Consider the following 24,698-nt stretch of genomic DNA (forward strand, 5'->3'; position numbering starts at 1 on the left):
ACACAGACAGTGAAAGCAGCTGGCTGGCAGCCATTGCACAGAGCTGCACTGACTTCTGGGAGTTGTAGTCTGTGCTGCAAACAAGGAAAAAGTATTTAGGAGACATCGGGGGCCAAAGGAGCTGCCAAAACCACATGGATAACTACAGAGGACACAGAAAAGGTATTGTGGTGGCTTTGGGGCATTTTTATGTTTCTTTACTTCCTTGGAGTACCCCTTTAACATTTCCATCTCCTGTGAAAGTGCATGAAGAGTACAGAGGAGTCAGTTCTATTAAATACTTTTGTATCTGCTTGAGTAAAGAGCAGGAATAAAGCTTGGGCCATAGTAGAGCACTAAACACTACATGTAACACAGGAATCAATACTACAGAGAACTGATGGCTTTTGCTGAATTTTTGCCTGTCTAAATATGACATGAGGATAGACATGTTCTTGGTTGCCTCCTCATAGAAAGCTCGACTAGAAAACTGTATCTGCACTAACATACTGTAAAAAGAATTTTATTAATTTTAACCCAAGATTAAGTTGACATTACCCAGCTTAAACAAAATGAATAGACTGTACGCTGTTATCCGGAAATACACAAGAGCCTCCACTTGCAAGCGGATGGATTGATTTCTTCTTTTATGCACAATAGGAAGTAAGCAATAAAACTATTTCACAGTAAATACCAGGCGCACAGTAATGAATCTATTAAACAGCAGAGAGGAGCCCCCATTATGTTATAGCCCTATGTGACTAGTTCACTTTCTGAGAAAGTCTCCTGTGGTACAGTTTTGGCAAAAGTAATAGGTATCCGGGCAGCCCTTAGTTTCTGGCGTTATAGTATCTTTAATTCCTATGGAGATATTCTTACAAAGAAAACAAAGCAGTGTGTGGTAGTTGGAGCAGAGCCTGAATTATAATGAATGTGTATGGAGAAGGCCTGCTTGCTAACAATTATTAATAGTAGGGAGTAAAGCCAGCTAGAAATAGAATGGTATTAAGCCAAGCTAGATTTAACAGTATCAATAGAAAAATAGAGCTCCCATCATCTGGTTAGTACAGGGATCCCATATGTTATCAATAATGCTGTAAATTAAAGGGGGCAAAATTGTATGATGCTTTCCACGTTAATTTGGAAGGTACTTGTGTCATTCCCAAATACAGTAGGATTGCTGCACTGCACCCTGGCTTCCATCTACCTCACATTGGCGGTGTATTCCTCCAGCATTTCATCTGCACAAGAATTGGAAGATTCAGTTTTGTCACCCACAGGTCACATCTGTTTATAGCCAAACAGCAGTCCAAATATATTTGGCCAGTGCATGCATAGCAAGAAGCCTAGCCCAGACTCTAATGAAATATCACAATAGGAAAGTCTTGTTTTCAATAAAGTTTCCATTTACAATAAAATCACCAGTAACTTGGTTATATTGTTTTCAGAGAAAGCTGGATGACAACTGCGTATGGCTGGCATAAGGGTCCATTCCATGGGTGTCCAAGATTTTTTTGCAGTGGAGCATTTTTATCAGAAATGTATGTGTGCATTTGTTTAGTGCCACTTTGCCCTAATCATCTGTGCCACTTTGCCCTAATCATCTGTGCCACTTTGCCCTAATCATCTGTGCCACTTTGCCCTAATCATCTGTGCCACTTTGCCCTAATCATCTGTGCCACTTTGCCCTAGTCATCTGTGCCACTTTGCCCTAGTCATCTGTGCCACTTTGCCCTAGTCATCTGTGCCACTTTGCCCTAGTCATCTGTGCCACTTTGCCCTAATCATCTGTGCCACTTTGCCCTAATCATCTGTGCCACTTTGCCCTAATCATCTGTGCCACTTTGCCCTAATCATCTGTGCCACTTTGCCCTAATCATCTGTGCCACTTTGCCCTAATCATCTGTGCCACTTTGCCCTAATCATCTGTGCCACTTTGCCCTAATCATCTGTGCCACTTTGCCCTAATCATCTGTGCCACTTTGCCCTAATCATCTGTGCCACTTTGCCCTAATCATCTGTGCCACTTTGCCCTAATCATCTGTGCCACTTTGCCCTAATCATCTGTGCCACTTTGCCCTAATCATCTGTGCCACTTTGCCCTAATCATCTGTGCCACTTTGCCCTAATCATCTGTGCCACTTTGCCCTAATCATCTGTGCCACTTTGCCCTAATCATCTGTGCCACTTTGCCCTAATCATCTGTGCCACTTTGCCCTAATCATCTGTGCCACTTTGCCCTAATCATCTGTGCCACCCTGTCCCTAAATCATTTGTGCCACCCTGCCCCTAATGAACTGTGCCCCCTATCCCTAAATAATTTTTTCTAAATTGTGGCTCTCTATGTTGCAAAACTACAACTCTCATTATGCCCTGACAGCAGGACAAACTTGGAGTTGTAGTTTTACATCATCAGGAGAGGTACAGATTAGGGGACACTGACCCTAAATAACCTCTCCCCTTTGTAATACTCACTTGACCTGGCTCCTGCACTGATCTGGGCTTCATTGTTAGGGTCTGACTGCTGTGGATGCAGCGGCAGGACAGCAAACACTTCCTAGTTCCTGTAAGTTCAGCTTTTCATTGTATCAGTGTCTACAATTGAATAGATGACTAGGAGGAGGTGTGCTTACTGCTGAAGATCTCTGGCGTGCCACATAAATTTGGCCCATGGGCTACTTCTTGGATCCCCCTGGGTCTATTCATTTGCAGCAGCTGAGGTGCAGTTCATGTCAGTTTTAATGTGCTTATTGCACAATCACAGTAAAACATGCAGTTACCATACCTCAACTACACTGTGTGTGTAGACCATTGTATGTATGGTAGTCATCCAGCTTTCCAAAGCTCCTCAATGGCATTACTAAGTAGAACTTTTTTATAGTTCACAATTGTTTGTATTTTACATTGTCTCTAAAGTGTGTAATATATTCCATTTCCAAAGAGCCAGTTGCCCTCTAGTGGTTATTTTTTAGTATATCTTCTTAATACTAGAATAGTGATACAGGGATGCCTCAGGTAACAATATTTTTAACACACAGTGGTCTCTCCTAGACCATTGTTACTCTAAACCATACTCAATATACAATGCCACAGACAGTCAGGATCTTCGGCATATATGAATAGCTGGAACATTCAACCAGAGTTGGCATTTTGCTTGTTAAACACCTGTACTACCGAACTGTATATTCTGATTGGATAGTAGCGCCCTTCTACGGTACAGTTCGGTATTACATGTCCTGTACAGTGGTTCCTCAAGTTACAATATTGGTTCCAGGACGACCATTGTATGTTGAAACCATAACTCTATGGAAACCTGGTAATTGGTTCTGAAGCCACCAAAATGTCATCCAAAAATAAGAAAAAGTGAGGATTAAAGAAAAATAAGTAGATAACCAATATAGATAAAGCAAATCCTTACATATAAATGTAATAAAGATCTGCTGGGAATCACTGTCTATGTAGAGAACAGGAGCTTCTTCAGGGTCCTGTACAGTACACACAATTTCCTAAAAAAAGTAAAATGGAGCCACCCTTACTGGGTGTCCAAAAGAGCAGCTAACCCTGGCACAGGTAAAGAGTAGTACAGAACATGTAATACCTCCCTGTACTGTAGGGGGCGCTACCAGACAGAAATTCAGTGCATATACTTCAGTAATACAGGTGTTTTACCAGTAAATGCCCATTCTGATTGGTCAGTTCTTCCAGCCTTTGACACCATTCACAGATTTGGACTGTCTGAATATTGTTGAGTCTGGTTGCAAGTTACAATGGTCCAGAAAAGACCATTTTATGTTGAAACGATTGTATGTTGAGGCCATTGTAAGTTGAGGGATCACTGTACTACTTTGTGGAGAATTTTTTTTTCCACAAAGTAATTTTTAGTATGTTCAGAATACATTTTTATTTTGTGGTTTGCTCCAAAGTTATTCAGTTGGGGACAATTCTAAGGGTGTGTGTTATATAGAATAATGTAGGGGTTCTGAATACAAAACTGTTACTTTTTGGTTCAGTTACAAAAACTTTTATCTTCAACGTGTTTGAAATCTTTCATCCATGTAAATCTTTAGGCCATTGTTCTACAATTCAGTATGCATTTGCCTCTAACATTGTGGTCTATTTTAATGTTTCAAATGCTTGAAATTTCATCATGGTACTAACAGTGTCATTGTTATGCCTACATTATATATTTTTATGTGTCTATGTTTAAGTGTCAAGCACACTTTCCATATGCCTTGGTCTATCGTCATGTATGTTCTTATACTAGGCCTTGTTCACAAAGTGTTGGTGCAGTTTTCTTGTTTTATCAAAACAAGATGTTGATCCTATATGGGAGTAAAATATTAACAGGGTTTTTTCACCTAAGCAAATCCATTTGCTAGGTTTTCACCAGTGGTTGTTCATTATGATATCTTCTTGGTAGGTAATGCTGCTTTCTACCAATTAGCTATATGCTTAGATTGGAAACATTGGGAACCCCTTTGACTTAAAGGGGTACGCCACTGGAAAACATTTTCTTTTAAATCAACTGGTGCCAGAAAGATAAACAGATTTGTAAATTACTTCAATTAAAAAATCCCAATCCTTCCAGTATATATCAGCTGCTGTATAATACACAGGAAGTTCTTTTCTTTTTGAATTTACTTTCTGCCTGGACACAAGTGCTCTCTGCTGACACCTCTGTCCATGTCAGGAACTGTCCAGAGCAGGAGCAAATCCCCATAGCAAATCTCTTTTGCTCTGGACAGTTCCTGAAGTGAGTAAAGGTGTCAGCAGAGAGCACTTGTGGTCAGGCAGAAAGGAAATTCAAAAATAAAAGAATAATGTATTATACAGCAGCTGATAAGTACTGGAAGAATTGGGATTTTTTTATAGAAGTAATTTGCAAATCTGTTTACCTTTCTGTCACCATTTGATTTAAAAGAAAATGTTTTCCAGTGGAGTACCCCTTTAAGACTTGAAGGACATAAACTGCACTTTGTGAAAAGGGACTTAAAGGGTACCTGTAGAGTTGAATTCCCATTCATTCTTCAGACCAGTCATAAAAAGTTGTGTCCATGCTAGGCAAATGCTTTCTAAGGTCACCATACGACACCCAGTAAGTTCTGTGCATAAGTCCTATTAATAAGTCCAATTGGACTTCTGCTGAGAACTCTCTAGGTATTGTATGGTCCCATATGCCATAATGAGCACTTTGAGCTTGACACCTAAACATTAGGGTTTATTGGATAAAAAAAGTTGTTTATATTGTTTATATGTATGCATTTGTGTTCAGTCTACATAACAATGGCGATGGCAAGAACATCTCCAAAGATGAGCGTTGCCCCTCTGGTTGTGTTGTTTTAGTTTTTTTACTTCGCCTTTTAATTTGCAGTTCTTCATTGCTAATGTGAGTGTTCTGTATGTTTTCTCCCCCGTGTGTTTTGTGTTTTTTTTTCTTTTGACTTACAGTGCAAGCTTCACATAAAGTGTGCCGAGCCAAGGATGTCCCAGCATTCACCTGCTTTTTGCAGTAATGTGTCCCTGCCATTTGTGTTCCTCAACACAGATCACTAATTACTCATTTAACGCATCATGTTTGGCTGCCCGTGGGGGAGACTGCGTGCACTCGGACTTTTAATTTTGTTGCTGGGAAGCGAATGTTGCCGAGCCTGGCCTGCTCCGAATGGCAGGAATGCGTGCCTATCACAATCATAATTGTGCTCCTGCTGGCTAAAATCTAATTCTTGAAGACCTTGCCTGCATGTATTTATAATGGACCGATCACTGACATGGACATCACACAATGGTTACATGTAGTCACATGACTAGTGAGCAGTATGCACATGGCTACCGCTTATAGCATATTCTTTAGTGCGGCAAAATTTCCGAAGTATTGACAAGAAAACAAAGATAACTAGATTATGTATTTTCATTTTAAATTTCTTGAAGGATCAGAATTTAATTTGTCTCAATAAACCTTTTGTATGTCTCAAATAAAGTTCTGACCATTCCCCTCGGATACCAGTGTGAACCATTCCACTCTGCTTTGCACATCTGATTTACAGAAACCTCTTTGACATCTCCACCATAGAAAATGCTTCACACTGATTGAAAGGCCAGATGGGGAATGGCAGTCAAATGCAAAGAAATGAATGCTGCTATCCGACCGACAAGTCACAATGAAGAACACAGTTGCTAGTTAATAAACTTAGTTTCTATGTATTAAATCTTTTATGAAAATGCTATGGCGGCAGTAAAGCTTATTGCCACAGCTTGCTACCTTTGGATTCCTTCTGAGCCTCTGACTTGATTGAGGGGCTCTCTTGTTTGGCAAGGCACCTGGCTTACAAAGCAACAAGACCCTTCCTGTTTGTCCAAGTATTACCTAGTTGTGATAGTTATCACTTACGTATCAGTCACCTTTTATACATTTACTTCAGAGAGCAGATTCCTGTATGTATGTATGTGTGTGAAGGAACTCCTTGACCCCGCACATTCCTGTTCTTTTCCCACAAGTAAGCTTTCAGCCCTGACATCCAAAACCCATCGTGTGTTGGCATACATGGTAAGATAACTGACTAAACTTCTTTGTGTCTTGTATTCTTTTTCTATGCGGTTCCTTCCCGGACAGCAGCTTTTCCTTTATGATACATTCCAAGAAGTGGCGACCAATGTTTACCTTTTGACTTCAGGATTTCTTTCACTCCTGATGCTGTTTTACCTGATCCCTCTCTGCTCATAGCTAGGTAGCCTCTCTATTTCTTGTTTGCAAGCTTGCCTGGGTCTCGGCCTGCCTAATACTGCACCCCCCACTATGCCTGCAGCTCACTTGGCAGAATGCATCCAATGTGCATCTTTTATGCTTGATATTGCCTTGATGGTGCCTAGTGAGTATTTTTGCACTGCCTAAACATGGCTCTGGGTGGTGTTTATTATAGGAAGGACCACTATGCAAGCAGCACCAGGCAGAGACTTTGGGGTTCACGGGTATAGTGATGGTTAGGGCTTTAGGTGACAAATCAGAAACCAGTTTCCTTCCCATTAGTTATGTCTGGTCACTCATGCTCAGGCTCTTCATGTTCTGTGTTGTGAGTTTACTTGCTGTGCCCTTTTTATATGTTTACTAATACGTGTGCCCAGATTTGTGCCCACCTCAGTACCATTTTTGTAGTATTTTTTGTATTCGTTAAAAAAAATTGACTAGTCTCAGGAATTTGAACCAAAGCTGCATTTTGTTTCCTGCCTTTTTCAATGATTTAGCATGTGACAAGGCTGGGAAACGCTAAATGAGGGGAACAATCTGAACCAAAACCACAGCATTACATTGTATGAGTAGTGCTTGCTGTACACTATATGGCAATATAGTCACTTTTTTTTGTGGGGGGGGGGGGGGGGGGGGTTTGATATAGTTTTTCTATTAATTAAAAAATGGTGTCTTTTACCAACCTTAAATCTCTGACATATCCCTGGGCCATGTTTAGCACAATACCGCTGCACCTGTATGTCTTTCTTTCTGTGTCTATACTTTTTCCACAGTAGTCCTTGGCTGTGCACGGAGTAAGTGGCTTCCTTCCAATCTATTTGGATGTGCTTCCCCTGCCCGCTTGTAAGTATATCAGAGATCTGGATTTCTAATCTGGGTGAATGCAGTAGATTGTAATTTTGTTTGAAAAAACATAAAGTGCTGTAATGTCAATTTTAGTTTTTTTGTTACTGTACATCAATCATGCAGCCTGAAAGAGGACAGAGAAAGAAGGGACAGTAATATTTTTTTTTCTAGTATTTTATTAGTCCCCTTCAATAACTGTTTTTTTGTATGTTTTTTACTATACAAAAAATTTTTTTTTTAAATCACTTAGGTATAGAGCTCCCAAAATACATTAAATGTATTCAATTCCCAATGAGAAGCTGCAGAATAACTTGCTGTCATAATAATGTGTGTTGCAGACTTGTGCTTAAGTTTAAAAAGAAAAAAGAAAAAAACTTATTCTGCACTCAATACCCCATAATGTAATGTCAGAAATCTTTGCTAATTTATGGAAAAGAAAAAAAACTAACATTTTGCATGGACATAAGTATTCAGACCCCCTTTTTTCATAAAAATGCAGAGTACGTATTTCTATAATGTTGCACAAAGAAATCTATTCATATCCTTGTTAAAAAAACATTCTTCATAGTAGCATATATTGCCCAGAGATACATTATAACAATAAAATGGTTTCAGGGCTCTCCAGAGATGTTTGATTGGGTTCAAGTTAGGACTCTGGCTGGGACACTCAAGGACATTCACAGAGAGGTCACTAAGCCCCTCCTGTGTTGTCTTGGCTGTGTGGTTAGGGTCATTGTTTTGTTGGAAGGTGAACCTTTTGCAAAGTTTAAGTTCCAGAGCACACTGGATCAGGTTTTTACTAAAGAATATCTCTATACTTTGCTTTGTTTCATCACCCTAACCAGTCTCCTTGTCCCAGTCGCTAAAAAGCTCTACAGCATTGTGCTTCCACCACCATGCTTCACCATGGTGCCTGGTTTCATCCAGTCATGACGCTTAGAATTAAGATCAAAAGCATCCATCTTGATTTCATCATACCAAAGAATCTTTTTTCTCCTAGTCTGAGAGTCTTCTAGGTGCTTTTTTGCAAACTTCAGCTGGGCTTTCATATGTCTTTTTACTGAGCAGATCCTTCTTTCTGACCACTCTGCCATAAAGCCCAGATTATGCAGTGTTGCAGTGATGGTTGGCCTTATGGAAGTTTCTCCTATCTGCACACTGGATATCTGGAGCTTTGCCAGGGTGAACATTGGGTTGTTGGTTACCTCTCTTTCCATGGCCATTCTTCCCTGATTACTTAGTTCGGTTGGGTGGCTAGCTTTAGGAAGAGTTGTTCCAAACTTCTTCCATTTAATAATTATAGAGACCACTGTGCTCTTGGGGGTCTTTCAATGAAGTAGAAATCTTTTATACCCTTCACTATATCTGTGCCTGTGCACAAACCTGTCTCTGAGCACTACATGCAGTTTTTTACCACATCATGACTTTCCACCTCAACTGAATTTACCACCGGTGACTCCAGTCAAAGTGTAGAAACATCTCAAAGATGATCAAGTGAAAAGGTAGGCCTCCAGAGTAAGTGTCTTAGCAGAGGGTCTGAATACATGTACAACATTTTAGTTTTTCCTTTTTTAGTAAATTTGCAAACCTTTTGTAAAATTCTCATTATGTGGTTTAAAGTGCAGAATGATGAGAAAACTTGAGAATTTAAATTAAAAAAAATTTATCACATGGCTTCAACATAACAAATTGTAAAAAAGAGCGAAAGGCTCTGAAGTCTTTTTGAATACATTGTACACATGAAATGTTTATCCTTTGTCATAGTCCCTAACAAGCCAGTTCTGTTTACTGTTCAGTATTACCAAAAGCCCCGGCATAGATTTAAGCCTTGCATCATAATTGCTATATATAGGCCCTATGTACATAAGGTAGATGTCCATATATGCAAGCCAATTCCCCAAACCTCTGGTCCTACTCCTTTTGATAGGATTGGTGACTCCTAAACTAACACAATATGCCAGACACTTGAAACTGCATTTAACATAATATAATGAAAAGTTCCAAGACGCAAAAGGTTATATTGACATTTACTATTTAACCTACAATGCCATTGTAAAGCCGCATGCCGACATTACATTTATTCTGTATTCCATATCTCCACACCTTCCTGCATTGTTTTGGCTCCCCCATGCAACTCTGCTTGCTTTTGCCTTGCTCCTCATACCTACTTCCCACTGCAATGGGAGCAAATTCATGGGTCGTCACATTTTTCTTTATTGTAAAGATACGTGTATTTTCTTTACCGCATCTTGTTTGTTTGCAGTGCATTTGGATTAATAGGGTGTATGCCATCTGGAAAACTTGTGGATGCAGTTTAAAGCTCACTGTTACTTTTTTTTTTATCCTGAACATAAAGCTGTGAACAGCATTAGGAATAATGTAATGTTATACTTTAATTTTTATATATAAAAATATACCATTTGCCTTAAATTGTAGCTTAGAAGTTTAAATACCAATGTTGTTGAAAATGTCTTTTTTTTCTGTTATGAATCTTTTTTTTTTTACTTGCATCCAGTGTTAATGCAGTATTTTACAATTGATGCATAATGTAGGCACTTGTTATGTATTTGAATTTTTAATGGCGTTTGAACATTTTGTGTATAAACTATATAACTTTTTAAATACCATTTTGTATGTTAGACAGAGGACATAAAAATGTTGCCAGCACATAAAAATATATACTTTTACCCCACCTTGAGATGTGTTTGTCCTTTTTTATGGTTCTTTTATATTATACAGTATAGAAATTTCTACAAGGAACAAGTAGGTTAAAGGAGTACTCCGAAGCAAATCTTTTCTGGGGCAAAAGAAGTATCAAGCAAAGTTATATAACATTCTAATATACTTGTGCTTTCCATATGGCCCCTTTCCCGGTCTTCTCCTGCATTTTTCCGCTGCCCGGAAGCTGGGTCCTTTACCTGCATTTGATGACGCTCGACCGCTTATTCCGAGCGCTTCATCGGCAACTTAGCCCGGTGACTCATACCTCCCATGAGTCATTGCGGGCTCTGCCGGCCTCCCAGCCCGGAGTCGGCTACTCCGCCCTCACTAATATATTCATATATGCGCTGAGCTGAGCTGCCATAGGCTCAGCTCAGCAAACGCGGAGGGGGCGTGATTTATTATAATTTCTGGAGGGGGCCGAGCAGGGGAGATACAGGCCGGATGTGACGAGCGGGCATGCTGGGAGATGTAGTTTTTACAGCGCGGGCCGGGCACATAATGCGAAAATGGCTGGGCCCTTCTACACGATTGAGGGCTCCATCAAAAGGTATTTTAATGGGCTACATTATGGCATAAATTTTTTTGGGGGGGAGGCTGCATCGGAGTTTTCCTTTAACATTACAGCACATAAGAACTGTTATCCAAAAAAACTGAAGAAAACGCTTATTAATGAAAAACATTTTCTTGTTAATTTGTAGTTAATAGAAATAATAATAAAAATAATCATTATTTTATTTAATAACTGTTTAGCCACATTGCCATGAGATTTATTTATTTTAGTTTTTTTTGTGTGCTGCTCAAATAAGCAGAAATGTTCTCTTGAGACTAAAGCTTTAAAGGGTACCTAATATTAAAACTTATGACATTTCAAAAGTTTTCATCAGTGGGGTCTGGGTTCTGTGACCCCTAACAATCACAAAAACGAATGTGCAGCAGCCCATACCTGAGTGCTGTGCACATTTGTGTCTGCTAGGCACTGCTTGGCTTTGCTCAAAGTGGTATACTGATTATACTGATTGACATATAAATTCTAGACTGCATTTACAAACAGCGTTTTTCTGTCATTTAAATTAAAAAATGCTGGTTATTCAAATGTTTTTTCCCCATGTATTCTAGAGGAAGTCTTAGGCCAGGTTCACCCAGCTAAAATAATGTGTGTATATTTTATATACGCTTGCATTTTTAGCCGTTAAATTTCCACCTATTATGGCCTAAGGAAATAATTCCACCATTGCAAGGAATTGTGTTTTTTTTCTTTAGTGGATAAATGCTGAGGCCTCTCTAGTGTTTTATGTTTCGTAGCTCTGATCTTGACAGAAGAAATCTTGTAGACTTAAGGTGAATCACAAGCCTTTTAGTTGTGTGACTACATTAATAAACCAAGCACTCAAAATTATACCATGTATTACACCTGTATAGAATTACTTTTACACATCTTATAAAATCTGGGCCATCTGTTAAAGGGGTACTCTGCTGGAAATGTTTTTTTATTTTTATTTTTTTTATTATCTACTGATGCCAGAAAGTTAAACATATTTGTAAATTACGTCTATTTAAAAATCGTAATCCTTCCAGTACTTATCAGCTGCTGTATACAACATAGGAAGTTCTTTTCTTTTTGAATTTCCTATCTGTCTGACCACAGTGCTCTCTGCTGACACCTCTGTCCATGTCAGGAACTGTCCAGAGTAGGAGAGGTTCGCTATGGAGATTTGCTCCTACTCTGGACAGGTCCTAAAATGGACAGAGGTGTCAGCAGAGAGCACTGTGGTAAGAAGAAAGGAAATTCAGAAAGAAAAGAACTTCCTCTGTAGCATACAGCAGCTGATAAGTACTGGAAGGATTAAGATTTTTAAATATAAGTAATTTAAAAATCTGTTAAACATTTCTGGCACCATTTGATTAAAAAAATGTTTTCCAGCGGAGTACCCTTTTAAGTTGGATTCTTTATTTAGCTTTTAATATTTTCATAATATAGTAGGTGCCAGTGATTATAATGCATTTCCTGGTGCCATTGTAGAGTATTGACCAATAGTGAATAGTGTCATTGACATTGTGCAGTATCTGGAAACAGGGAGAACTCCATCATAACAGTCTTGCCAGTGTCAGGTGGTCTTAGTCCTCCTTCCTCCTTATACAGATTACTAGAAGGGTGATGTTGCAACACATCTAGTATTTACAAGCAAAAAGGTGTATATGCACTCACCACAGGGAAAGCATCACCACGTCTGGGAGTCCAGGATCACGGGAACAGGTCTCGATGGTATGGAGCGCTGAGAGGCAATGCCAGCCGTTTCCTACGATGGAACGTACTTCCGGAAGAAGTACTTCAATCATACGCAACGGCTGGCGTTGCCTCTGAGCGCTCCATTCCTTCGACACCTGTTCCCGTGATCCTGGACTCCCGGACGTGGTGATGCTTTCCCTGCAGTGAGTGCATATATACCTTTTTGCTTGTTATACTTCGATACTTTAGCTTTACATATATGCACCCCACAGGTATCACCTCTATTATTGGATCCGGATACCTCGCTGCTTTTCTAATTAATTAATATCTATCGATAGGATATAGTCCAATACAATTAGGGTGTCTGTGAGTGCTCTCCCCATTCCTTCTTGTGTTACTGATAACTTTCCCCATTATATTATTGTAAATGACAAACTGCAGCTGAAATAAATGACCAGTGTCATTCTAACGCTGATCGACTTGAAATATTGGTGACCTGTGCTTGAAAGGGTATGTTTACACTGACAGAAAGGCATTAAAGACACCCATAAATGGTTTTCAGCTCCCATTGACATTCTTTAAACAGAATGAAACCAGTGCTGAAAATCAATGATGAAAGGAACGTGTTACTTCTTCAGGGAAATTCTTCTTAGGAAAGAAAACTCCAAAAAAGCTTCCAAATACACCTGTACTGGCCAAGGGATTGAAAGTATTTTATTTCCAAATTTTGACTGCACTTTATTCGAATGCACTGTTGTATGTTTTTAAATGTCTATTGTACCTATTGTATGTTTTCATTGTGTTTCACACATACACACACACACACACTTACTTTACATATAGAGACATAGGGGGAGATTTATCAAACCTCTGCACAGGAAGAGTTGCTGAGTTACCCATAGTAACCAATCAGATCGCTTCTTTCATTTTTTTTTGAAAGGCCTGGGAAAAAAATGAAAGAAGTGATCTAATTGGTTGCTATGGGCAACCCAGCCTTTTCCTCTGGACAGTTTGATGGATGCCATTGTCTTTAGCTAGCTGCAATTTTTATTATAGTAGTAGCTGGACGATGGGGTTACTCCTTAGAAAAAGTATTAAAAAAAATAAAAAGTATTATGACAGTAGGTATGTTTTCTAATCTTTTCTTTTTTCTTTTTTATTTTTTTTTACTAAAATATTTTCAAAAAGGAAAATGTTTAGTTATCAGTAGAATTTCAAATTGCAAATGAAAAATAATTGTTAAAGACAGTACTATTTTTAAGTATGCATATGAAACTGATGTTAAAGTCGGCCAGAATGTACACATGAAGGTAAGTTTCCATGCTACAGTCCCCTCTCCTTTATAACATTTTAATGTTCTTTCATTTCATGACTTGTTTGCTGATATGTCATTATTTAAATTAGTTTACGTAATGTAAACTAGTTCTAAACTGATGGCCTTTCTACCTTGTTGCTAAAACTACATTAGAAAAAAATATTTTGCCTTTAACTTGCCTTTATAAAATTAATGATCTTTACCTGAAGGCCTTCTTTTGTTTTATGTTGTCTTTATATATTTTCTCTAAAATTATAAATGGGTTATCAAGGAGGACCTGAGGTCATTTAGAAAAGTAACCTTTTATATAGCTATTTGGGGGGGTGGGGGATCACATACCTGTTTATATGAGGTTGTCATCCAAGTCAGAGGTATGGCAACCTTGATTACTTGTGCAGTATGCTGTGCGGTGACTATAGCAGGTATGTGCTTATTTAATGAAGGGGTGTGTGATCGCAGACTTAGTACGGCTGCGGCCCTTCGTTAAATATGCACTCTCTTTGTCACCATGCAAAACACAGGACACATAATCAAGGTAACGAATTGTGTTGAAGGGACTTCAAAGCCCTAAAACTTTGTAAAGGGGGGTGGGGTATTGTCGTGCTGTAACCAGGATTAGCTCCCCCTCAGCTCTCTACATGTTACTCATTACTCATATCAAATTTTGTTGAGATTCCAGAAAACTCCATTAACGGCAAAGTGTGTGGCCTTTAGAGAATCCCATGCCTGATAATGACTGGAGATAAATGGCAGTAAAAGCTGTCTATGGACATGAAATAACAGTTGACTAAAATGCAGTTACAGACAGTCTGACATGTTGGTTCCTTCGCTTAGTATTCTGACATAATATGGTTCAAATGACCCATTGCCATCCAAACGGTAGAATGACTCCCTTGTCTATGAATAAAGGAGTCACTTCGACAGGAAAGCCGGTTTCACGTGGTGCAGGACACAGATGCCAACAGGTAGGTAAGAGCAATAATGGTTTATTCTCCAAGAATGCAACGCGTTTCATTGCTACGGCAGCTTCATCAGGCATGAATAGGAACATATGGGTAGTGAATTTATCTTGATAGCAATTAGACACGTCAGGAGGAGGAACCTTGACGGGCCAATGAATATCAGACAAATAACACAATACAAAGAAGGGACATAAAATATAATATATAAATTAATATATAAACAAATACAAAAATCCTAATGGTAGGGGTACATATTAATATACCAATAACAAAATCTATATGAGAGATGTATGTAATCAGAAAGCATAATAATCAATGCAACTAACGGACATATAAGATAACATATAGTGCATAAAACAGACAATATTAATAAATATCTGGCAGACGAAAGTACAAATAAAAATAACTAAAAATAAATATTAAGAAAATGTAGAAATATACCAATATATATCCAGGGAAAGAACAAGAGAATAGAGAGCGGTCGAATAATTAACGAGCATTCTCTATGGTTTCGTTCAAACCATGAGGTATTAACGTGGAGAGTGTGAATATCCAATAGGATTCTCGATTAATTAAATAATCAAATATTTCAATTTCAAATAATTAATCAAATATTTCAATATTTAATTAATCAAGAATCCTATTGGATATTCACACTCTCCACGTTAATACCGCATGGTTTGAACGAGACTATAGAGAATATATTATTATGCTATATAATGCTTTCTGATTACATACATCTCTCATATAGATTTTATCTGTATATTAATATGTACCGTTAGGATTTTTGTATTTGTTTATATATTTATTTATATATTATATTTTATGTCCCTTCTTTGTATTGTGTTATTTGTCTGAAATTCATTGGCCTGTCGAGCTTCCTCCTCCTGACGTGTCTAATTACTATCAAGATAAATTCACTACCCATATGTTCCTATTCATGCCTGATGAAGCTGCCGTAGCAGTGAAACGTGTTGCATTCTGGGAGAATAAACCATTATTGCTCTTACCTACCTGTTGGCATCTGTGTCCTGCGCCACGTGAAACAGGCGTTCCTGTCGGAGCCACTCCTTTATTCATTGTATTGAGCCGGTTGGCTGCTGACACCTTTCTCTTACACGCTCACCATTGTTGTGTATGTGGGTACACAACTATCCCAGGTGAGCAGCTACATAGCAGTTACGTTACCAATACAGGTCTCTCTTTTATTACAACACGGAGAGCTGTTTTTCCTTTTTTACAGATTCCCTTGTCTATGGACTGTGTTTAGTAGAGGCAAAGCTGCAATGCATGACTAATTTTTTTCCCCTTTAACATCAGATAACCCCTTGAACAATTCTAATGTGTACCACAGACCAAATGAGTTCTCTATTGTATGTACCTCCCTTCCATGCAACTCACTCCAAATAACTGCCCTGAATTGATAAGGCAACTTGTCATTCATTCTCTAGTTACTGTTGAGCTTTAAGCTAAGTTCTAGTTCAACAACAGAAGGCACATGGTTGGTGTTGCAGATTCTACCTATAATATTTATTCAACATTTTTCTCTCTCCTCTTTTCTGTAGCTTCTTCTTTCTATAACCAGCCTGTTGATTTTCCTACACCTACCTTAAAATGGACAGTAAGGGGACCAGAAGAACAGCAGTCTAAGGCTACGTTCATTCCTTGGAAGATTTGCCTCATGACTTCTGCCATTGTTCTTCCTTACAAGTACTTTTTGTGGATAACTTGTTCCTGTGTATTGGGGAGTGCATTTGCTTGCTCAATGAAGTATGTCATGGTTGTAAGTAGCTGGTACAGTGATGATGGTATTGCATTGCATGACATCCAGAGTCCCATTATGCAGATAATGTCCAGAGACCAAAATCTAACCAGCTTCTTGTTCGGTCTGTTCTTTATAAGGATGACTCTGGCAGCAGAACCTGGTTACAGGGAGGAACACGTGCCTGCAACTGATCTGGACAATCTAAACAGACTTTTATGGAGTATATCAGTGTCCAAAGTGGCATGTAAACTGTGCTCATGTCATTCTATAGTCTGCACTTAATGGTAAATGGCGGGAAGTTGCTATGGTGCAGATTAGCACCGAAGACCCGTATTAGTATTTTATTATTTTGTTACTGGTGGTTCGCTTTCTATTTATAATAATATATAAGATTGCATATATTAAATATCACATTATACTTCTATTTCCACAACAAAGGGCATAGTCCTTGGAATTTTCTACTGGTGTTTTTCATAGAAAGTGCTCATGCCATATCCCTTCACCCCCACCCCCAAATAGTAAGAATGTTTAACATTTTATTTAATTACCAAACCTCTTTCTATTTCCCAGATTTTACTTTGACAAAACAACCAAATGGCATTAAAGGGGTACTCTGGCCCTAAGACATCTTATAACCTATCCAAAGGATGAGATGTCTGATCAGGGGGGAGTCCCACCGCTGGGGAGCCCCCGCAATCTCTCATGCAGCACCCACCTGTCTCAGCTGCATGGGGCGATGATCGCTCTGTGTCTTAAGACTCACAACCACGGGGCCGGAGTATTGTGACGTCACAACTCCACCCCCTTGTGACATCATGCCCCACCCCCTCTATGCAAGCCTATGGGAGGGGGCGGGACAGGGAGGGAGTACCCCTTTAAGCCTTGTAAGTGATAGCACTGTGTTTTCTAAATTTTTAATCTTAGCAAACAGATTTTGCATGTCACCATGAATGCCATCCATATTACGATAGTATCTGCATATGTATGATAACCTTGCTTAAAATGCATCTTTTTTTACCTTGGTCTAGAGAGATATTTGTATGTTACAATTGTACTTTTTGTATTTCAGATCAGATTGAAATTACAGATTTATTTTATCCCCTGATGTTTCTGCAAGTGTCCCTTTAAGGATAGTATTGCCAGAGCCTTTAATACTAACATTACAGATATATTACATATATTAAAAAGGAATGGGGTGAAAGCCATTTGTGGAGTCATGCATTATATCATGAAGTATTTTTATGTTAAATAAACAGGGTAGATGAACAAAGGTAAATGTATGAGGTCTTTAGGTTAGAATGCAAATGGTGACTTTATCCCTATGCCAGCTTTTTTTGTGGATAAATGACAAGGGCCAAGCAACGTCTGTCTAGGACCATGCAACAGGGCCTGGTATACCAGGGAGTAGGATGGATTCTGATAACAATGGCTCAAAACACAGGCACAAAGCCTGAAGAACAGTGCATGGAGGCCGTATACCACCTTAATATGAAGTTGTGCAGCCCCATGTGCCTGCCCCCAAAAGCTTGGTTGGAGCAGATCATACCTCCATACATAGTTTGATAAACATCACAATTTTCAAACAGAGATGCATTAGAGGTCCTATGTCTTTTTAATAGAAAAAGCAGTGGGAGAGTAGAGATGGTGAAAGTCTCAGACAGGCCTTTCAGGTATATCATAGCATCTTCAGGGTTAGAAATAAAAAGTAAAAAAAAAGTTTTGAGCTTTCGCTTTGAGTTTGAGAAACTATGTTTTGAGTAAGTTAGTTACGACCCATAGTGCCTGTTAAAGAGTGTACCCAAGAAAAGAAAAAACATGAAACAATGAGGCTTTACAGCTATACCAGACACAGTCAGTGGACAAGAAAAGCATAGTTTTTCTTTTTCTAATCTTCTCAATATATGCTATAGGCAATAACAAATCTGTGTCAAAATTGAAGGATTATTAAATATTCCATTTAAGAAATTTAATTTGTCATTGCGTAAAATGACGTTGAGCTTAACTGATGATAGTCTCTCTGATGAAATTGTCATGAACGTTGTTCATTCGTGATCCTATGAATGATACATATGCCTAATGATAACCACTGAGACAAAAATATATTTGCAAAAATAGTGTACAATCTTTATTAAAGTGCATAGATACATAAAATCACAATTAAAATAAAAAATGGAACAGAGACAGACAGAAAATACAGGTGCAGGGACTATCAAGAGTTATTCCATACAGGTTATGGGTAAAAGGAGCAGCTATATATACATATTAGCACAATTCTCATAATAAATACCCAAGGACTACCCAAATAACTGCACATAACACAACAATAGGGGTCACAAGGATACAAGTGCAATCGTGCATAGAACATATAGTATCATAACCAGGCCACTAGACCCTGTAACCCTAGCACAAATTCAGGTGAGAATCGGGCAGAATATGGCACATATCACCTCACTATGCCATGGTCCAAGAATAAGGAACGGTCAAATGACACATGATGCACAAGTTAGATCCGGACACCCTTACCAGCAGAGACCACCACCCCAACGCCGTTTCGCTATGAGCTTCTTCCCTGAAGATCTAACTTGTGCATCATGTGTCATTTGACCGTTCCTTATTCTTGGACCATGGCATGGTGAGGTGATATGTGCCATATTCTGGCCGGTTCTCACCTGAATTTGTGCTAGGGTTACAGGGTCTAGTGGTCTGGTTATGATACTATATGTTCTATGCACGATTGCACTTGTAACCCCTATTGTTGTGTTATGTGCAGTTATTTGGGTAGTCCTTGGGTATTTATTATGGGCATTGTGCTAATATGTATATATAGCTGCTCCTTTTACCCATAACCTGTATGGAATAACTCTTGATAGTCCCTGCACTAGAATACTCACCTTACATATTGTATGAGACGCCTGTATTTTCTGTCTGTCTCTGTTCCATTTTTAATTCTAATTGTGATTTTATGTATCTATGCACTTTAATAAAGATTGTACACTATTTTTGCAAATATATTTTTGTCTCAGTGGTTCCATCTGAGACACATACTTAGTACATTGTACCAAGTGGCCCTCTCTTTGGTAGTTTATATGCCTAATGATGCAGTCTGCTGAGCTCCACACTGATCAGTCATGTGTGTAAAGTAATTATAGATGTGCTTGAAGCTGACCATAGATATCATTCTGGTCACAACAATTGGAGATTTTCCTATCCTTGGTGAAGGAAAATATAGATTTTATTAAAGACAAAACGCGAGTATTATGCTTTTCAAACCTCTTTTACTACTCAGCAGCAAAAGTATATACATATATAAGATATGTATAAGAAAAAACTTTAAAACGTAAGATACAGCGCAGCCAAACATGCTACTATTCATATTAACCAATAGGAATGCAGGATACATCATAAAGGTGACAGTATCTCATCTCCCTCTTCTTTTCTGCGAAGATAGTAGAGTCACAACATAGAAACAAGTCCCATAACAAACTGGATGAAGAAGAAGAAACTTTTCTTGACATTGAAGAAAGATCTTTGTCAAACTTGAAGAATTAATTCTTGAAGAGTTGGAGTCTAAGAATAAAACCTTTGAACAGTAGAGGAACGCTATAAGATGTGAAGCGTAATTCTTGAGGAATTGTGAATCAAACAGCTGTGAAATAAATTAGAAAACGTTATAGGGATGGGAAATTAGGGAGGGATAATACTCGCGTTTTGTCTTTAATAAAATCTATATTTTCCTTCACCAAGGAAAGGAAAATCTCCAATTTTATAAAAAGACAAAACGCTCCTATTATGCTAGTTTAAAGCTAATGAAGTAAATATATACATCTAAGTAATAATATATTATGTTACAGTAAAACCATAGAAACATGAGAATCAGGTTTAAAATAGAATGTGTTCAATGTAGAGTCTAAATACCAATTAGCGGCTTTGATTATGTCAGAAAGAGAAGCACCAGATTGAAACATTTTAGTGGATGTGGCACCTCTAGTGGAATGTGCAGTGAAAATGGAAGTATCTATACCTGCCATGGCCATGGTAAGCTTAACCCAACGAGCTAAGGTAGAAGAAGAAACAGATTTGTGAGGTTTACAGTAGGGTATCAATAATTGAGAGGAAGAAGCAGAGCGCAAAGATTCTGTCTTAGATTCGTATGAACGTAAACAACGAACAACGCAGAGTTTAGGATGATGAGGGAAAGATGGGTAAAATACTGAATGTAAATTAGTCTTGGTACGATGATAAATCGTGAAGATGACTCCTTCTGGAGAATATTGTCTTCTAGTGATATCAAGAGCTCTAACATCAGATACGCGTTTGATAGAGATGAGACATAAAAGAACAGTAAGTTTAAAGGAAAGTAATTTAAGAGATAGAAGATCATTGTCATCCCAAGAAATGAAAAGATTTAATAAAATATTGACATCCCAAGTAGAATTATATCTTGGTAAAGGAGGGCGTCGAAAACAGATGCCTTTTAAAAGTTTACAAACTAGAGGGTGTTTGCCAATCGGAATGGAATCAATGAGAGAATGTCTGGCTGAAATGGCGGATCTATAGACATTAATGGTTCTGTAAGCTTTGCCAGAGTCAAAAGATGCTGATAAAAAATGTAGAATGTCGGAAATAGATGTTTGTAAGGGATCCAAATCCCATTGAGAGCACCAATGAATCCAAACTTTCCAGGCTGATCTGTAAGCAGCTCTGGTACCTGGAGCCCAGGCATCTGACAAGAGTTCTCTAGTTGTGAGAGAAAATGTAGAGATCGGTTTTGAATACCCGAAACCAGACATGCAATTAGAACTAGTTGATGTGAGAGAATTAGTGGATGAGAGTTGTCAAGAGGGTCCAGGATGAGGTCTGGAAAGGATGGGATAATCCGAGGGTAATCTGTTAATAGCGGAAGAAGTTGAGGGAACCTAGATTGAGTTGGCCACCATGGAAGAATGATGACCATAGTAGATTTCCGAATCGAGATTTGAAGTAAAAGTCTCGGAGTTAGATTGAATGGAGGGAATGCATAGAGGGTTTCTGGAGGCCAAAATTGAAGGAAGGCGTCTGATCCCAGGGCATCCGGATTTGGTCTCCAACTGAAAAACTGAGGAATCTGACAGTTCAGTCGAGAAGCGAACATGTTTAGATGAAGACGGCCCCATAATCGATCGATTTCTTGGAATATGGAAAGATGAAGTTTCCAATCGCTGAAGTCTGTTAGGAAACGTGAATTCCAATCTGCTATCGAATTGGAGATTCCCGGAAGATATTCCGCTTTCAAAGTGATATGTCTGTCTAAAAGTGGCAAAAATCTTTGGCAATATCGGCAAGAAACTTTGAATTCGTTCTGCCAAGATGGTTGATATATTGGACTGCGGAGATATTGTCCATGCGAAGTAAAACACAACAATGAGATGAATCCTTGAAAAAAAATCTTTACAGCGAAGGATCCAGCTAAAAGCTCTAAGCAATTGATATGCAATTGGGATTCTGATAAACACCACTTCCCGCCAGTAGAAAGGGAGCCGCAGCGAGCTCCCCAACCAGAAAGACTGGCATCTGATTCTATTATGATGTCCGGATTCAGATGGAAAATTGCTTTCCCGTTCCAAATTTGGATATGGGAGAGCCACCAAAGGAGTTCTTCTTTGGCATCTGGAGTCAAGCGGATATTGTCTGAATATCCGAGACCGTCTCTCAAATGACTGATTTTTAGGCGTTGAAGAGCTCGATAATGAAGAGGAGCTGGAAATATAGCCTGAATTGACGCCGACAGGAGACCCACAATCCGAGCAATTGATCTCAGAGAAATAAGATCTTTCTGAAGAATTTGGTGAATTTCTTTCCGGATAGTTTTCAATTTTTTGGGGGGAAGGCTCAGAGTAGTCGATTGGGTGTTTATTAGAAAACCCAGAAATTCTAGTTCTCGGGAAGGTTAAAGAATGGATTTCTTGAGGTTTATAAGAAAACCCAGATTTGATAGAAGGGTTAAAGTCCAATCTCTGTGTGTGAGGAGAGATAGAGATTGGGCCATGATAAGGATGTCGTCTAGATAAATGATAAGACGTACACCGCGACTCCTGAGCAGTGCGACTACAGGTTTTAGAAGTTTCGTGAAGCACCACGGTGCTGAGGACAGGCCGAATGGTAGGCAAGTGAACTGCCATACCTGATTGTTTCATAGGAATTGAAGGAATTTTGGGGATGAAGGATGAATTGGAATGGTTAGATAAGCATCCTTCAGATCTATTTTGATCAACCAATCGTCTTTTAATAATATGTCTCTATGTCTGTACACAATATAATTGTTGAGTAGTCTCAAATTTATTACTGGTCTGTAACCTCTGTCCTTCTTTTTTACTAGGAATAGGTTGCTGAGAAAACCTGTGGGATTTTGATGGATGGGTATAATCGCTGCCTTTGTAATAAGGTCTTTTATTTCCAAGTCTATCAGATGATGATCTGAATTTGAAAATTGAATCGGGTGAGGGAGATTGTATTGAATGGGTTGAGAAATGAAATCTATTTGAAAACCTGAAACTGTATTTAGAATCCAGGAGTCTGATGTAATTATACTCCAGTTCAAAAAATGCATGATCCTTCCGCCCAATGGAATGTTGGGGAAAGAAAACTGGAGACTTACCTGAAGAAGGTTTTGCTCTCGCAATCCCACGCTGACCTCTTGAACGCCAGGTCCTGGCTCTGTAGGGGAAGAAAGGGCTAGGATTTGGGGGTTGGGTTGGGTAGGGTAGGACAATTGAGGGGATTGGTACTGTTGGTAGGAGCCTCTTTGATGTCTGTTAGGGATATAACGGCCGGAAAATAGGCTCCTGCCTTTTCCGGCCCTGCTTAAAACCCTACTGGGGAACACTTTTTTGAGGGAAGATTGGGCTTTTGTTATGGAGGAGAACATGCCAACATATTTCCCCATTTGCTGGATAAAGTCTTCCCCTAATAACATACCCTCAGTGGGGTTCGGGGGTTCGTTAGGTGCTAAATTAGTAAGTTGAGGGTTAATTTTTAACAGGATCGTCCTCTTGCGTTCTCTGTAGTAAGGGTCGAGTTGGCATTTCCTAGAAAACATACGGCACGTTGTGCCCAGCCTTTCAGAACTTCAGTGTTAACTGGTTTTGAAGAAGGGATTCTTCAACTATGTCCAAATTTTTTGACAGTGGACCAGTTAAGTCAAGAAGTTTGTCTTGACAAGATTTTAGACTCCTGTCAATCCCTTTTTTAGGGTTTTTCCCTGTTTTCATAAGAAATTTAAATATAATGGGATCTAGTTCTGGAGTAATAGCAGAGGAATGGGGAAGGGCGGGACGAGGGCATTCTGCCTTCATTTTGTTCCAAGTGGACCTATCTAGGGCCTTATTAATCCTTACAGCAAGGAATTGGGCTACTACGGAATTAGGGAGTCATTCTCCTGATTGCGGATGACGGATCAGAGATGGGTCGAAATAGGCAGAGTCTTGTTCAGTGGAGACATTTTCCTCCTGTAAACCAGGGTCTTAAATACATTCTCCGCTTTCAGGTCAAAGACATTCACTATCCTAATCAGAGATCTCCTCATGGGATTTTGAAGATCCGCTAGAGTTAGGTTCAGTAAATGAATTTGTTTTTTGTCTTTTAGCGGGTTTTTTAGCCCTGCTTATATGTTCTTCCTCAGGGGCTGAGGGTATAGTGTGTACCGGAGGACCTGAGGTAGGTCTGTCAACAATTATAGTGTCTTGGCGAGATCTTTTATTAGTATGTTTTTTAAGGATGTCGCCATCTGAGATATGGTGTTTCTTGGACTTAGCTTTCTTATGTATATGAAAGCCAGTGTCCATTTTTGAAACGGAAGTCTCAGGAGACCAATAAACATCAGAAGGTGTTTTTGGATTGGATGTTGTGGGGTGAGACATAGCAAGTGATATTGACTTGGAGATACTGTCTTGTAGTAATAGAACAGCTGAATGGAACACTGCGTGCCACAGAGCTGTCTATCATGGATTGCATATGTTCAGGATTGGAATTATCTATGTTAATGGATTGGGGGCGGTTATCTCTGGGAAGAGCCCTGGACTCATCTGAAATTTCCATTTTTAATATAGAGAAAAACTGGAAAAAAAAAAAATATATATATATATATATATATATATATATAT

The 24,698-nt window shown here is 38.9% G+C and overlaps 1 protein-coding gene across 8 annotated transcripts in view; it reads left to right on the forward strand.

Moving 5' to 3' along the window:
• Window positions 1–24,698, forward strand: part of SEPTIN11 (septin 11) — a 201,764-nt gene that overhangs the window by 86,750 nt on the left and 90,316 nt on the right. Inside the window, exons 10-11 of one of the 8 annotated variants that reach the window (XR_008891889.1) lie at window positions 6,590–7,564; window positions 16,361–18,525. The exons of 1 other annotated variant lie outside the window; for it this stretch is intronic. Coding sequence is in view for 6 of the 7 variants with exons in the window: in XM_056568794.1 (XP_056424769.1) it covers window positions 6,590–6,644 (55 nt within the window). In the remaining variant the exon portion in view is untranslated. Of the gene's footprint in view, window positions 1–5,427; window positions 11,827–16,360; window positions 18,526–24,698 lie in introns of those variants that run through there. 6 more of the 8 variants (XM_056568796.1, XM_056568797.1, XM_056568794.1 and 3 more) reach the window with 6 other exon arrangements.

This window comes from Hyla sarda, chromosome 1, assembly GCF_029499605.1.
Source record: "Hyla sarda isolate aHylSar1 chromosome 1, aHylSar1.hap1, whole genome shotgun sequence".
NCBI lineage: Eukaryota > Metazoa > Chordata > Amphibia > Anura > Hylidae > Hyla > Hyla sarda.